This window comes from Macrotis lagotis, chromosome 4 (genome assembly GCF_037893015.1).
Source record: "Macrotis lagotis isolate mMagLag1 chromosome 4, bilby.v1.9.chrom.fasta, whole genome shotgun sequence".
Classification (NCBI taxonomy): Eukaryota; Metazoa; Chordata; class Mammalia; order Peramelemorphia; family Peramelidae; genus Macrotis; species Macrotis lagotis.
The window spans coordinates 192,358,412-192,376,242 of NC_133661.1; the positions used below are offsets into that span (position 1 = coordinate 192,358,412).

A 17,831-nucleotide genomic window follows, 5' to 3' on the forward strand; every position below is an offset into this window, starting at 1 on the left:
AATCACAATGAGTTTTACTAAATTTTGAATCAGTTTATTCTATTTTTGGACAACTTATTATTAGGGAGCTATTGCTTAATTAAGCCCCAAATTGCCTTCCTATAATTTTTTTTACTCATTGATCCTCATTCTTCTTTCCAAAGTCAGTCCACTAGTATGTATTAAGTATTTATTTTGTGTTAGATATTGTACTAAGAGTTGGGGGAATACAAAAAAGGGTAAAAAACAAATAGTTCTTGCTCTGAGGAATTCACAGTCTAATTGGAAGAAAACATGCAAAGTATCATTTTATATATAAATATATATATACATATTTGCATATATGTATATATTTACATATATAAGTATATGTAGATACATATATTTTGAAAGGAAGAGAAAGAAAAGGGAGGGAGGAGAGAGAGAGAGAGAGAGAGAGAGAGAGAGACAGAGACAGAGACAGAGACAGAGACAGAGACAGAGACAGAGACAGAGACAGAGACAGAGACAGAGAGACAGAGAGAACAAGAACATTCCAGGCCTCGGAGGCAGTCAGATGCATATCATATATAAGAACAGCAAAGAGCTCCTGTCATAGAATCAAAAAGTACACAGAAGGGGAAAAAGATAAAAGAAGACCATAAAGACAGGTAGGAATCAGTGTATGAAGGACTTTTAAAAGTCAAAAAGAGGAGTTTATATTTGATTCTAGAAGTTATAAGGGGTCAAATCCTTCACATGACATCTCTTCAAATACTTGAAGGTCAAATTTTTATTTTTCTTCTTTTTGCAAGGCATTGGGGTTAAGGGACTTGCACTTAGCTAGGTAATTATTAAGTATCTGAGTTTGGATTTGAATTCCAATCCTCCCGATTCCAGGGCTGGTGCTCTATCCATTGTGCCACCTAGCTGCCCCTGGGTCAAATATTTATTTCTTTAAGCCAAGGGTTCTTGGAGTCCATGAACTTAAAAAAAATCTTTTTTTTTATAATTTCATTTTAATATAATTGACTTCATTTTTAATTTTGCATTGAATTTTACACATTTATAGGCATTATCTGAGTAAGGGACCATAACAGATAAAAGATTAAGAGCCCTTGTTGTAAGCTAAATATCTCTGTTTGTTCTAACTGATCTTCATAATATATGCTTGTGCATATCTTAATCATCTTGGTTACTACTATTTTAAACATACTAATCTTTAATATATAAAATTTCTTCTAGGTTTATAAGTCAAGCTAGGTCCAGGTTTGTGCAAATAAATGAATTGTCTGAAATGTTAGCATTATTTGAATGAATTTTGCATATATTCATTGAATTAGAACCAATATCCATATTTCAGTTAATTATAACTTTGAATAGTTTGAATTTAAATATTTGTAATAACTTCAAGGGATTCATTATTTCTTAGTATTTGGGATATAGCTATATTCTATAACTAGAATTTAAAACTACTTAAACTTTTGGAAAGTTGGGATCCTTTTAATTTGAAGATTCACTTTAAAAATTTACAAACTGACAAAGAGGCAAGGCACTAATAGTGATGAAACATTTCATCTAAATAGCTACCAGAAGTATTATTCAAAAAGTATATAATCTTGTTGTATTTTTTTAACTTACCTCAGCAGTTTCATCTTCTAGATGGTAGAAGAATTAACCAGAACTGTTGTTGTACTTAACTCAAAGCTACCAGGAAGACTGAGGCATGTAGATTTTTTGAGTTCAGAGGTTTTTGTGTTACACTACCTAAGTAGATCAGGTGACCATATTAAGTTTCCTACCAATATGGTGAGTGCCTGGAAGTATGGGGTGGATAGGCCTTCTAACGAAGACAAAACAACCTATTGCAGAAATGGAACTGGTCAAAGCTTCAATGTAGATCAGTAGTGAGATTGGGCCCATGGATGGCCACTGTATTTACTGAATGGAAGATGTATACTCAATCTCCAAGGGAAAGGAAAGAAAAGGAGAAGAAAGGAAAAAAGGAGAGGAGAGGAAAGGAGCGGACCTAACCCTATTAGTACACTAAAATTTTTATCAAAATTATTAAATATATTTTATATCATTTTAAAATATAACAATATGATTGACCCTTTGTGATTCAATGGACTTCTATCTTGCATTGTCTCTTGAAGTCTGTCCAATTTCATGTTTTTTACTTCCATGGTACCATTTATTTGTCTCATCTTCTGCTGTTCTCTTCTCCTTTTGCCTTCAATCTTTCCCAATATCAGGGATTTTTTTTAATGAGTCCTATCTTCTCATCATGTGGCAAAAGTTCTTAAATGTCATCATTTGACTTTCTATTGAATAATCTGAATTAATTTCTTTAAGTATTGATTTATCTGATCTCCTTTCAGTTCAGTGAATTCCCAAAAGTCTTCTCCAGCACAATAATTGAAGAACATCAGTTCTGCACTGCTTCCTTAAAATCCAACTCTCACAGCCATACATTGCTACTGGAAAAACAATAGCTTTGACTGTATGAACATTTGTCAGCAATGCAATATCTCTAATTTTTAGTATGCAATCCAAATTTGCTATAACTTTCCTTCTAAGAAGCAAGCATTTTTTAGTTTCTTGGCTGGCACCACCATTTGCAATGATCTTTGACCAAAATTTTAAATTCTGACATTGCTTCCATTTCTTTTTCCTCTTTTTGCCAGAAAGATATGGAACAAGTTGCTAATATCTTAGTTTGGGGAAATTTTTTAATGTTAAGCTTCAAGTCAGCTTTTACAATGTCTTCTTGCACCATCATCAAGAGATTTCTGAATTTATTTTCACTTACTGTGACCAGAGTGATGTCATCTGCACATGAGATTATTCATATTTCTCCCAGGCACCTTAATTTTGGTTTTTGGTTCATTAAGCCTGATTTTTTTTGTTAATATGTTTGAAGGGAATACAGAATTTTAAGCCCTACTCCCTCTCCAGAAGATATGAATCTTTCCTTGATACAATTCAAAATTCTTTTCACTCATGTCTTTACCAATACCCATCTACTTCTGCTTAAAAGTCCCCAAATTGTATTTTCACAGAATATTTCCCAATCATACTTCATTTCTATAGGGAAAAACAAACTCCTCATGGTCATTGGCCCAAGGATTTCATTACCTTTATACTCCAATGTGATATGCAGAATATCCTGTTCTTAGGAGATCAAGGAAATAACAAGGATCTTCTCAGGAAAACCTCCCACAGTCCAAGAGGGACCCCAAGCAAGAAGGCTTGGCAATCAGAGGAAAGGTAAGGAGAAGCAAAGAAAGAAAAGAAGAGAGCAGAGAGAAGGAATTTCTTGAAGGGAAAAAAGTGTCAGAAAACTTTGAAGACTTACTTCATTAAAGAGTCATTCATACTCAATAAAAGAAATGAGTAACCTACACTTATGAGAGCAAATTTCAAAAGGTTCTGTGTAATTATAATTGTGATCATAGACAGCAATAATATCAAACTCAAATAGAACCATAAGTAGAATGGTATATTGATTTAGAAACCACATTATCTTTGTTGTACTATAACTTTTTTTTATTTTGTTAAACATTTCCTGTTTATATTTTTAATCTTATCAGGTAGCACTCAGGAGTTTTGCAGCCCTATTTTGACACTAATTGACATTAATTTGGACCTAATAAAAATATGACTCAAAGGAATTAGACTGCTCTAAAACATGAATTTATGACTATAGAATTAAATGACCTAAATTAAGAGGAAAAGAGCAAGGTATCTGGGGGGGGGTGGCAATGTCATTGCACAGGTACCTGTCATATGAGTTCATGTTTCTAAAGAGAATATAAAAATTGGAAGGAGGAAACATAACCAAGGGGCCATCTAAGAATAATATAGCACTGGAAAGTTGACTTCCAGAATGAACAGGGCCTTGTGAAGATTATTAAAGACAATAAAAACAGTCCTTTAAAGTACCACCTCCACAGTAGAACTCTCATTGCTTAAGGACAATTGCATAGAATTGCACAGAAAAAAAATCAGTGGCTCAATTTCTATTACTTTTTCTACCCTCACAATCAATAAAGTTTCTTTTTCAACTGAAAATGGTATCATAAAAAAAGCGGGAAAGAAAAAAAAGACCAAAGACTAGTGCAGTTATAAGAAACTAACTGCTTCAAAAGAATTACTCTCATTAAAAAAGAAAAAGAATCCATTATCTCTAGATCCAAGTGAATTACATATTCTGATCCCAAAATAATGAGAAAATGTGATTTGGAATGTCTGTTGACAATCTTGGGAAAATCATGGAGACTGAGAGAACTACCAGAAAACTGATGATGGATTGTCATAGAGAGATTAAAGAAAGGTACTAGACACTATGAACCAGTAAGCTTAACATTGAATATTAGAAAAATTTTAGAATAGAATATTAAATAGATGATTAGTGTATATTTATAAAAGAAGATGGTAATCATTTGGATCTAGGTTTGTTCCTAAAGAACAACAAAGTTGCTCCAAACTTACAACTTCATTTTTAGCAGGATTATTAATATAATTAAATGATAAGCATATTATAGACATTGCTATACATATATTAATTTCAGTACAGTATTTGACAACTTTCTTATAGAAAAGAGAGTGAAAATGGTGATTTGATATTTTAGATAAAACAGATCTGTAATTTATTAACTAGATGTTCACTCCAAACTATTGATTAATGTATTGATAAACTAATTGGAGATTCCTAGTTGAATGCCATGGAATTGTACTTGTTCCTGATTTTATTAACTTTTTTTATCATTGACTTAAAGAAGACACTAAGGTTATTGAGGTCAGTTTTGCATATGACACAAAGCTAGGAGAGATGCAACATAAACAAAATTCAAAAAGTTCTTAATATACTGGAATAATTAGCAATTGGGATAAGAACTAGACTGGTGATTTAATTAGCATAGGGAATTTCCAGGTAAAGACACTCCTTGTGCCAATGTACATTAGTCTCTTCTTGTCAACTTAGAGTGTTTTCTAGTACACTGAGTGGTTAAGTAAGTGATCCAGGGTCACAGACAATATGTGTTAGAGGCAGGACTTGAAGGTCTCCTAATTTGGAGATCAACTTTCTCAACATTATATTATGTTGCCTCCAATGAGGTTAGAACAGAAAGTTAAAACAAACCAAATTAATAAGGATGAATTAAAGTTTGAGATGTTTTAAATTTTAAAAAATCTACACATTTTCAGGATGGTAAAGATATTGCTTGACAGTAATCCCCTTGAAAAAGTCAAAAAATTTCATGAGGAGCAAGAAATGTGATGTAGTTGCTAAAAATACCAGTGTCATCTTAAACTACAGAATAGGTCCTAGATTAAGGGAATTGATAGCCCTATTGTAAACTACACTAGTTAGACCATCTGGAACCTTGTGGCTAGTTGTAAACAATGTAATAGGCACATCAAATTATTTTGAATGTGATTAGGGTACTGAAGGGACTAGAAATCATTTCTCCTGAAGAATAGTTGAATAAATTGGAAATGTTTAGCCTGTGGAATAAAATGTATGGATAAGAAAAGAGGGAAGGAGGAAGCAGTCTTTTTCTTAAAATATTTGAAAATCTTTGGCGTGAAAGGTAAACCATCAATGAGCCAAGGTGAAAATTAGAAGGTAAGTGGTAGACCAATAAAAGGCAATACTTTCTGAGGAATGGGGCCATTCAAAGGATTAGGAAAGGATTATTTTGAAGAATTGTGATCTCTAGTCAATGAAAATTCTCAGGATGTGGCTGGACAAAGAGATCCAGAGATGTTAGAGGGGGAAAATGCTACATTAGAGGTCAGGAGGATCTAAATAAATCTAAATCTAGTTCTAAGATTCTGTGACTCAGTGCTATGGATGGCATTAATTTAGGCAAAATTCTAAAATGCAAGAGTCTGGATGCTAGGTTTCAATTTTTCTTTCTTTTTTACTTTTTTAATGCTATATTCTTCTATGCTGCAGACATTAATAAAATTCAGTCTTTTTCCATTCTATTTATAATAACTATAATATCAGATTTACATGTATAAAAATCACTCATGTATTTAATACATCTCTCTATTGCTCACAGCAGTTTTAGGGGTAGTGTTGAGATTTCCCCCTTAAGTATAAATCTGTTCAGACAATGGTTATTCTATTTCCCTTCTATGATCAATCCTTATCTCTATGGAGGGAATATATTAACCAAACACTTTTCTCTCAAAGCTCATATTTTTGAGAGTACTGCTCCTCCACTCACAAACACCATCATTTTCCTCTCTTAACTTCCTATAGTTGAGATTTAGGATGGTAAGATGGACATAGATTCAGACAATGTGTCTTTCTAGCTAATTCAGTGGCATTAAATAATAGCTGCAAGTTAATGCAGGTGAAGGTTATTTTCTGAAACTGACAGAAAAACTATTCATTGCTGCGCTGTCTTTCCAGGTATAGATGTGAATATTTACATGTGTATACAGAGTCTACATGAGTATTTAATACTGTCGCTTTCCATTAGACATATATCTAGATAGCTGTCTCCTTTACTTGTAAGTACAAGTTTTAAATCACATAAGGAAAGTAACCTGTCTGTGTCTTACATATCACTCATGATATTCACACTTGAGAAAACTTCACCTTGTTGAATTTATTTTAACTCAAGTCTGATGGATAGCCTTGGGAACTATAGCACTTTGAAATTCATGAGAGGAATTCAGATTGAAGAGGGTTTTTCCCCCCCCCCTTATTTTAAAAGGCATTACCAATTTATCACTTCTGCCAAGAGCAGGATTCTGGTTGATGTAAAACTGAAAGAAGTAAGACTGACAGTACTAGAAGTTTACTTTAAAGCAAATGCTTTAAACCCGAATACAAGCATTTTAAAGGGAAAAATGATAATTATGTTGCAATATAATTGACTTCCTTTGTAGTTTTTTGGGGTATTTTATTTCTGTGTGTTTAAAAGCATTACTCTGAGAAGATATCCATATCCATATCCAGCTAGACAAAAGAAACCATGACATTAAAAGAAAATTAAGAACCTGCTAAAAGGAAGAGTTTTGCCCAAAACTGATTGTGTAATATATGTAAATCAGCTTGTTCTAAGGGGAATGTCTTCAATGAGGAAAAAATCATGCTTGGGAAATGAGATTAAGTTGTGATATTTAATAGAAATGGAGATACTTGATATGAATTAGAAATTATGCTATAAACTGTCTCTTAGGTTATTTGATTTTTGAAGCTCTGAACTTCTTTCTAAGTGTTTTCATTAAATTGACACAAGAAGTTGAAATTTCAGCTATGAATATTTACTAGGATTAATTATCCTTTATGACAGAAATGGATTTAGGGTGGGATTTGCAGACTATGTAAGGTGGAGTAATAAATGATATTTTAGAAATATCAGTTATATATATGTATACGCACTGTTTCCATTACTAGTTGGAACTTAAACAAATTTGACCACTCCTTTCTGGGTGGCCACTGTTTTTGATAATTTCTAGTGGAAATCCCAGTCTGATGTTTTAGGTTAGCAACAGGAAATGCAGTTCACCATTTGAATGCATGGGGAAGGTCCAGACTTTCAGAGTGGTTCTAAGGTAAGTTATATCATTATTACTGTAATTGTAATGTGTTGCATTAACAGGGCTCAGTTGTAGGATTAACCTTTGTGTGCACATGTGTATTTCAGTAATGTCTGTAGGGAACTAAAATAATAAGTGAAAATTGGAAGTTCAGAAAGGGAAGATGATAAAGGGACTCATTTTAGTCACATGAAAGCAATAGATAAATGAAAACTCTATTCCCCAACCCCCCCCAATATGTACAGTATCGTAAATGATTTTGAGTGAAAGTTTAATAGAATACACTTACTTTATTTTAGATATTTTTTGCCAAAATTAATCAGGAAAATAAAATAGAATGATACACATATTCATAGCAGGGGAAAGCTTGCTAGATTTCTGCTTCATATACTCAAATAAAGAGTATGTCCTGTGTTCTAACCAATATCATGATATCATTTAGAATAAAAGCTTTTTGCATTGAATGCTGTGTCTGGATTAATTTAGCTCTTGGTCCTTTTGTCATACTGACAATTCAAAAATGTTTACCTATCAAGGTTTCATAATGCATGTTTCCTTCATAAGGATATTGTCTTCTTTTTTAAAAAAATTTTTAATAATTTACTTCTTGAAGTGTTCTCCAAAACTTAATTACTTTTTACTGTTTCTGCTCTGGGTTTCGCTTCTTCCCATCTTAAGTGGCAAGTAGACCACATGCACAATCCCAGTGACTGCTATTTTGGAATCACCACAGAAGAAAGATTTTTTTCTCTCTTAAAATGGGAAGCAAAAAAAAAAATTATTCATGATTATCTAAATCAAAATCTGTGAAATTCTGTACTCCCTCTGGGGAGTACAATAAGAATTTGTACCATCAGACAGTTTCCTTTGACTATACATGCTTTAAAAAAGCTTGAAGGTATTTTGCTTACTATGTGTGATGATGTGTCCAATTTGTTTTATGTTGTGTCCTTCCTTCATTATAGCTACATTTAATATCAACAGTAATTCCAAGTCCAAATGGAAATGAGATTTAGAAGTGAGAAAGTTGACTGATGCTAAGAAAGTTGTGAAGGGAGAAATCATAAATTAAATCAGTTTTTTGGATTCCCCAGTTCTACTTCCTATGAAGAGAAAAAAGTCTCATAAAGAGACAATTTTTGAAAAAGAGGAAGCAGTGCTGAAAGGAATTCAGTTCTTTGGTTCTATAAAATATTCCTATTTCATTTGATGAGAGTAGGAGAATGCATGGAGAGAATAAGAGGTATGAAAATATAGAGATATTTTGCCTTGAAAGAAGTAGCAAAAGACCTAAAGGACAATGACACTTGAAGAGGAGAATTATTTTTATCTGTCCTTCTAAGGTAAAATGGCAGTCTGGATTTAAAATTCTGAAATCTGCTGAGTAGAGACTAAGCAAACACTAGCAGAGATCACAATTTATCTCTTGCTACTTTAAAAACCTTTAACCAGATAAGCAAAACACCTGTCATACAGCTAGATAGTTTGACAGATGGTGACAGTAGAAGCACTGCCCCCTATATGATGAAGCATAATAGATGCTTTTGTGTTTCCACTTTTTTCCCCCTTTAAAAAAAAAAAAAAAGACCATCTGGTTTGAAAGGTCAGCATGAAATGTTGCCTGGCAGTCCATTTCCCAGCTGGCTTATTTTAAGCTCATGTTACTCATGAATTGAATTTCCAATTGGATAGCAATGGCCAGTTAACTGAGCAACTTTTGCAAATATATAGCCACACAGAAGCATAGCACTGCTATAACAACCTTGAATGCCAGTTTATTAGATATATTTACCTGTTACATGCATAACAATGAGTTTTAATGCAGTGGTAGGTTGGCCTCTATTTCTTTGGTCTTTCCTGCTGGTCTGAGTTCGCTCAGAAAGCTAGATCTGGAAGGAAACTTAATGAAAAAATGAAGAAACTGAGGCCTAAAGAAGTTAAGAAACTTACTCAAGGTTACAAACTAATTTGTGGCAGTGTTAAGACTTGAACCTAGCCTTCTGACTGCTTGTCTGGCAATTCCTTCCTTTTTTGCCAGAGATTTTTAATCTTTGATCCATGGACTTTAATGGGTCTAAGAATAATATTTCAGGGGATTCATGAACTGAGGTGGAGATTACTTATTTATTTTCATTAGCCTCTAACTGAAATTTGGTATTTCCTTCAATTACTTAAAAATATTATTCTGAGAAAGGGCCCATAGGCTTCAGTAGACTTCCAGATGAGTCCATGTCACAGAAATAGAAGACCAACCTAAAGGTAGTAATAACCATCCTTTATTGACTGTGAATTTGGACATATCTATGAGTGTGATCCAGAAATGGTGATTATGATGTAAGCATTGAGGGAGTAGAGCCCTAAAAACATAATTCTGAAATAAAGGTAAAGGAAAGAGAAGCTAAAAATTTATATAGGGATTTCCACAAGTTGGAAGATAGGAGATTTTTTTTTCAACCAACATCACTGATGATCTTTTAAATGTATGTATGTGTTTACATCTTTTAGGCTTCTCCCTAGAGGGTTTCATCAAGGATGGCTTCACTGAACAGTCAACATATAAAGACAGCTCCAGGGATGGAGATGTATGGGTCCTGGGCTACAGATCAGGACCAACCTACCCCTTTCTGGTCCATGAGGAGAAAGAGAAGCCCAACAGGAGTGAATTGCATTTGGACCTTCATGTGAGTATTTCAGTAGACATCTTAGTGTTTGTTCTATGGTTTTAAGTAACCGATACAGATTTATTTCATATTCTTAATCCATTCCTATTTTTAAATGATGTGTTTTATCATTCACAAACTTGTTTAGATCAGAAAGATATTATATGGAGTTTTTAAAATTTATTTTTATTTATTTAAGGTCATGAGGTTAAGTGATTTCCCCAAGGTCACACAGATGGTAATTAAGAGTCTGAGGTCACATTTGAACTCAGGTCCTGACTCCAGAGGCAGTGCTTTATCCACTGCGCTATCTAGGTGCCCCATATGTGGGTTTTTAAAAAAAATGTTGCTTATATAAAAGTGTGAACTCTGAAAGAAGACAATGCTTTCTCAAAATAAATAGGTAAACTGAGGCTAAATATCTTGACTTGGAGCATATGGTATCAGAGGTGGAGACAGGAATACAATATTATTTCACTATTATTCAACAAGCACCTATATTATACTTCATATTCACTAGAAATTGTGCTAAGTGCTCGAAATATAAAGAAAGGCAAAAATAGTTCCTGCCTTAAGGAGTACTAAAATTAATAGTAGTAATTGTAATAAATAGAAGCTAGTATTTATACAGTGCCTATACTATACTAAATGTTCTATAGTTATCTTATGTTTCTTACAACAATCCTGGAAGGTAGGTACTATTACTATCCCCATTTTACAAATGAGGATACTGAGGCCAGCAGAGGTTACATGACTTGCCCAAGGTCACACAGATAGTCAGCATCTGAGACAGGATTTCCTCAGGTCTTCCTCATTCCAGGCCCTATCTAATGGAGGAAACAACATTCAAATATGTCTGTGTGTAAGTATGTGTGTGTGTGTGTGTGTGTGTGTGTGTGTGTGTGTAAATAGAAGGTAATCTCAGTGAGAAAGCATTGCCAATGAGAGGAATGGTCAGGATAGAAATTGGGATTTGATGGGTCTTTTTTCTTTAAGGTTTTTACAAAACAAACAGGGTTAAGTAGCTTGCCCAAGGCCACACAGCTAGGTAATTATTAAGTGTCTGGGACCGGAGTTGAACCCAGGTACTACTGATTCCAAGGCCAGTGCTTTATCCACTACGCCACCTAGCCTCCCCTGATTTGATGGGTCTTGAAGGAAGTCAGGGAATCCAGGAGGCAGAGATAAGAAAGGCCAGCATTCCAGATCTGGGAGAAAACCAGTGAATGGCAGAGGCAGGAGATAGAGTCATGTTGAAGTCACAGCAACAAAGTCAAGGGATTTGGATCATAGATTATGTGAAAAGCATGAGAAGACCGGGAAGATAAGACAGGTCATGTTGTAAATGCCAAACAGAGGATAATGTATTTGATCCTATGGGAAATTATGAGTCACTAAAGTTCAGTGCTTGGAGAAAAAACAGCACTGTCAGACTTGGGTATGAAGAAATTGAATTAGGCAGCAACTATCAGACTATTTTATGTTGGATTGATTCTTACAATGGGTTTGAATGATAGTCCAAGTGACTACTCTCTCTCTCTCTCTCTCTCTCACACACACACACACACACACACACACACACACGCAAACATACATATTTATACATACTCATTATATATATATATGTATGTATGTATGTATGTATGTATATACACATTTCCAAGTTGGTTCATTGATTGATACTCTTAAAAGCCATTTTAAAGAAAGCTGAAGTGAAGAAATTTCATTGCAAAGAATTGTTGTACTGTTGCCTTACTTTCTTACTTCTATTTCCTCAGGTAAAAAAAAAAAGGTGGAACTCAAATTTTTAGAGTCAGAAATTAATTTAAAGGAAATTTTGTCCAATCCATACTTGATGAGTTCCCCACTAAAATGTATTGCCCAGTACTAAATTCAAAGAGAACTGATTAACTTCACACTAGAAAACCCATATAATTCATGAGGATCCCTTTAAACAAAACACTTTTCCCCCTTTCCTTTTTATCCATCTATTCATACATTTTATCATCCAACAAAATCATATACAATGTATATTTAATAAGCTCCTACTACAGATAAAATTCTATAAATTTTAGTCACCCTTCAAATAAACTGAAATAATTGATCATACTACAAATATTCCTACTGACTCTGCCTCTATTTACTATCTTCAATTTCCTTTTATTTTTAAATTTAAAAAATATTCCATAGTCCCCTAACATGGGAAACTCAAATCCTTCCCCCACCCCAATAAAATTTGCATTAAAATATGCACAGTTCAGAAAAAGAAATTCCCCACATTGGCCATGTCCAAAAATGTGTCTTATTCTACATTTTAAGTCTATTACCTCTCTAACAAGAGGTAGGTTGTTTGTTCCATTTTTGATTGAAACCTTTCAGATGCATAGTATATTTCATTGTATGAATCAGAGTTCTAAAGTCTTTCAAGGCTATTTTTCCCCTCTAAAATATTATTGTTATTATATGAATTGTTTTCTTAATTTGATTTCACTCTGCATCAGTTCATAGAAATCTTTCTATCTTGTGATTCCATCCATTTTATCATATATATATATATATATATATATATTGTTTAGCCCATCCAATATGTAGGTATCTTCTATGATAAGAGCTACTATAAATATTTTTATGTATGTAGATTTTTTTCTTCTTTCTGTGATCTCTTTGGAGGATAGTGATGATGATATTTTCCTTCATTCTCTTAGAGGACCATCATATCAGGGAAGTGATGCCATGACAAGCAAGTGAATTGCATTTGAGTGATAGGGTCCTATGCTAAGTCACCAGCCTTACTTTCTCCTGCAGGGCCATCTGGGTCCAGTGGCCAGATATGGATCAGAATACCTGAATCTGAGACAATCAGGGTTAAGTAACTTGCCCAAGGTCATACAGCTAGTAAATGACAAGTGTCTGAAGGTCGAATCAAACTCAGGTTCTCCTGACCTCAGGACTGGTGCTATAGGTCTAGTACTCTGTACCCAAATTCCCTCTGCTGATGGGAATTTGTATACAATAGTAATTAAATTAACATATTTAGGTTACTGAGAACCCTACCTATTCCTTCTTGGTTCATTCCTTCTTGGACCTTATCTAATTATTTTCAGACTTTGTACCTATTTGCATGGCTAGTTTGGATTATGCTTGTATTACTCATAGGCATGATGATTTACTTGATCAACTAAAAGCCAAGGAGAGTCTCACACTTTTCAAAATCCACTCTGGGTGTGGCTTTGAATTTTCCTGTGGGAAACACAAATTAATAATTATCTTCTGTCTTGCAGAAGCAACAGATCTCTCTCAGCCAGGCTCCTCTAAAGGTTGTTTGAAATTAGCCTGCAGGTTCGAAATAGTTCTTTAGGAGCTGACATGGACTTTGTTAACATTAGTCACTTCCTATTTTTCAAACTAATTTCACAACCTGAATGATGGACTAGAATCTTGGAGGGCAATAGTGACATCTATTGGTGGAGTAGCTGGAGAGAATTTAAATGGAGATAAATGTAGCAAGACTATCCCCAAAAAGCTACTGGACTTAGATATTGCTGATCAGATTTTTAGATCCTAGTTTCTGAGTCATAGGCTTGTTTTAATTAATATAGTTCATAGGCTCATAGATTTGGAAGGAACGTTACAAGTTATTAAATTCAAGCCTTCATTTTACAAATGAGAAAACTAGGCCTAGGGAAGTTAAGGTCAAACATCTAGTAAATATTTGAAGCAGGATTTAAACCCAGGTTTTTCAGAATCTAAGACCAGAATCCTGTCCACTATAGCATGAATTCTCTTTTCTAATATTTTTGGGTAGGGCTTAATACTCTATAGATGATAATTTCTTTTCTATATCATTTCTTTAAGGGTGACCATAACAGATAACAAAAGACATTTTTTTTTTCACCTGGTGATCTGAACATTAAAGATAAAATACTGTTTTTAGGAGAAAAGGGAATTCTATAGAGACAGTTTTTGACCAATCAAGAAGCAATAATATGTATTAAATACTATGCTAAGGGTTAAAGAGCTGATGAAGGGAAGCAGTGTATTACAATGGAAAGAGAATTGATGTTGAAGTCACAAGAATCAAGTTTAATGTTGCTTTTTCTCATTGATAACCTGTGTGACAGAAAGCACATCATTTAATTTATCTGGTTCTCTGTTTTCTCATCTATAAAAATTCAAAGGGTTGAACTAAAGATCCCTATTATCTCTAGTTCTCTGATCCTGTGATATAAAATTATCTATCATCTATTTTTAGTTCTGTTCCTGATTTAAAGTGCAACCCTTGGAAAGTCTGTCTTTTTGTAGATTAGAGATGATTTTTTTCCTCATCTATTTATCACTGAAATTCATTCACTACATGACCATTCAAAATGTATTCCTTTCCAGACCAAGGCTACTTATAAGTACACTTAGGATCAGGTAGGTTCATATAAGATTGAAATTGATGCTTCATCAACTTCACCTGTGAAGTATTGAGCACTAATTTTTTAAGCAAGATGTCAATGGTGGGGAAAATGATGAAAAGCTACCACTTCAATGAAAGCATGTGAAGGTGACAAAACCTTAGTCATCTCCAAGTGCACTAACACCCTTATGAGTGAAAAAGTTTGAAACATAAAGATTTAAAAAAATATACACCACAATTTTTTTGACTCTTCTGCCTTCCCAATTTCCTTTGGTTTATAACATTGTTTACAGGTTGTTTTTGTTCAATTGTTTTCAACCCCTTTTGGGGCTTTTCTTGGCAAAGATTCCAGAGTAGTTTGCCATTTCCTTCTCCAGCTTATTTTACAGATGAGGAAACTGAAGCAAACAAGGCTAAGTGACTTTCCCAGGATCACAAAGCTAGGAAGTGTCTGAGGCTGACTTGAACTCATAAAGATGTCTTCTGGGTTCCAAGTCCACTGCTCTATCCATTCTGCCATCCAATTGCCCCTATTTAAAAGGAGTTAGTGAATTAAATCATAAACTAGAGCCAGACTGGACCTAGTCCTTCATAATGACCAAAATAATTATTTGGAAGCCTGTAGGAAGAGACTCTTTCTTGCCCAACATGGGGAATCATTTATTAAAAAGTCCTTAAATTTAATATTATGGAAGAATAACCACAAGATAGTGGAAAGAAGACCAAGTTGAAAGACATAGCTTAATAGATTGAGTGAAGCTGGGAGTCAAGTAGACAGTTTTGAATGTTATATAATAAATTTGTTATATATTTAAAAGAAAAACAAGCTATAAACAAGACCAGAAGTTTTGTGTGCAGTCTTCTTCACTAAGGCTATATGCATGTAAATACCTATTTTTATTTGGTATTTAGGTTCAGAATCTTGAGAATAGTAATTTTTTAAAAATCAAAATTAACTATGGTTCTACCCCCATGAAACCAAGCTACATAAGGGATTGCATGTCATTAGTTTCAATAAAAGAAAATGGCATGTTCAAATCAGGTATAGATGATATGGTGATGGATGATGGCTTTTGATCTGTGTACAAACTGGATTTAAGTGAGACAGAACTGCACAAAGTCATTAACCTCATTCTCCCTTCCAAAAAACATGTCAAGACAACTGATGATGGCTCCAGATACAGAGGATGACCTTGGCATCTTCAATGTCTAACTAAGCTCTCAATGCTCCACAGCACCTGCTTCAGCTGCCTTCAAGACCATTGGAACAAATTGTTCTCATCCACCCATTTTACTAGTGGAAACCCCAAGCAAATGCTTGGGGTAGAGACTCCCCCAACTCACCAATGGGTTTAAGAATTCCTGAGTTACCCTCAACCTGGTTTATCTTGCCTGCCAGAATGGTTAAGTGGGATGTATCAACCTTTGCCCCACTACAGTTTCTTGGAGCTACAAAAGAGAGAGAATTAGGTGGCCCAGGTGGACATCAAAGGTAGAAAACTGCCTTGAAAAGGACTTGGTCATCCTCCCACCAGAGGTACTAGTCTTCCTTGAACACACCCTATACCCCTAATAAAATGGTATATGTGATTCATAATGATAAAGCAAGTATCAATAAAGGGGTTCAAAATAATTTAGAGGATTATTTCATTTCCTCTTGATTATGTAAGGGTAAGATATCTTCAAGTGAGATATGGGATGGGAATGACAGCTTTTTATTTCCCCAAAAAACACACAGAATATAGAGAAGCAATAATCAAGAACTTGTATAATTTGGCATTACAAGGGATCCAGGAATGATGAAGGTAAGTGACAAGAAATCCAAGTGAGCAATGAATCTATGATGAGTAGTGATAATGGAATATCTCACAATGGAGATGTTAACTCTCCAGCTCATCTTTCTTTCTTGACATTATTGACTCTTCAAAGTACCAGAAAAATCTGGATATACTTGCATAAGCTGATGCAGAGTGGAGTAGGCAGAAGTAGAATATGATATTATAGAGTTATGATCATTTATTACATAATGGTAACAATATAATATATTACATATGATTCATAATTTAAAGCGTTAAGATCATAGAAAACTAACCTACATTTGAGTACTTTGAACAATTCAGTGACAATTTGTTATTTAGGAAAAAAGAAAACAAAATTTTATTACTCACCTCTCAAAATGGGTGATGGTCTCAAGGTGCAGAGGGGGATATACATTTTTGAAGGACAAATAGATGAGTTTGTTTTTCTTGACAATGTTACTATGAAGATTGTATTTTTCCCTTTTTTTATTTGAGAGAGGGGATTTGTCAGAGTAAGGGAAGGAAGGTGATAAGTACTACTCCCCCCACCCAAGTAAAAAAAGAAATAAAAGGAAAAGTCATTAAAACATCTTTTAAAAAATGTAGAGAAGGGAAAAGAAGGAAGTACATAGGGAAACACAGCTTTGAAAGTAGCATGTTGCATTTTTATAACTTCTTTTTAAAAAAAAATTACATAATTGAAATTTGTGGTTTCACATATATTTTTCTTCTTTATATGTGAAAATATTCTTTTTTTGCTTTCATTAAATTCAAAATAAAAAAATTAATTGGGGTGGCTAGGTGGCGCAGTGGGTAAAGCACTGGCCCTGAAGTAAGGAGTACCTGGGTTCAAATCCGATCTCAGACACTTAATAATTACCTAGCTATGTGGCCTTGGGCAGGCCACTTAACCCTGTTTGCCTTGCAAAAACCTAAAAAAAAAAATTGCTGGAACCACTCTATAATATCACCCCCACTTGACTGCTGACATCCTTAAAAGTGGAAAATACTTTGTATTATACTTCTGAAAACTTCATGGAGGTATTTGGTTAAAGAAATTGGAATCATAGCTGTACTTGGTGGGGATTTCACTCTTTTTATCCCTAATGTTAAGTTTTAAGCATTGTTTTATCTTTGTGCTTCAGTATCAATATCAGATCAGTAAAAAATCTTCATTTTTGTGAAAAGAATAATTTTTCAATTTTTAAATACCATCAATCAGGGAAAAAAATTCAAAGGAATGAGAGTATGGTTTACTACCCCCTTCCTGTACCCCAGAGCTCCTATAACTAATAGCTTCATATCTCTACTTCTCATTGTTGTACATTAAAAAGAAAATACCTCTCACAAATATATACCTTAGATTCACAGATGGTTTTGAAGATGTTTGTATTTTAATTGCATAACTCTGACCCCAGGAGACTTTTCTTTTAATTATTGTTAAAA

General features: G+C 34.0%; 1 protein-coding gene across 1 annotated transcript in view; it reads left to right on the forward strand.

Annotated features, from left to right (window-relative positions):
• Positions 1-17,831, forward strand: part of LOC141521988 (formin-1-like) — a 402,521-nt gene that overhangs the window by 40,336 nt on the left and 344,354 nt on the right. Inside the window, exon 3 of the mRNA XM_074235036.1 lies at positions 10,030-10,205. Within this exon, the coding sequence (XP_074091137.1) occupies positions 10,030-10,205 (176 nt within the window). The remainder of the gene's footprint in view (positions 1-10,029; positions 10,206-17,831) is intronic.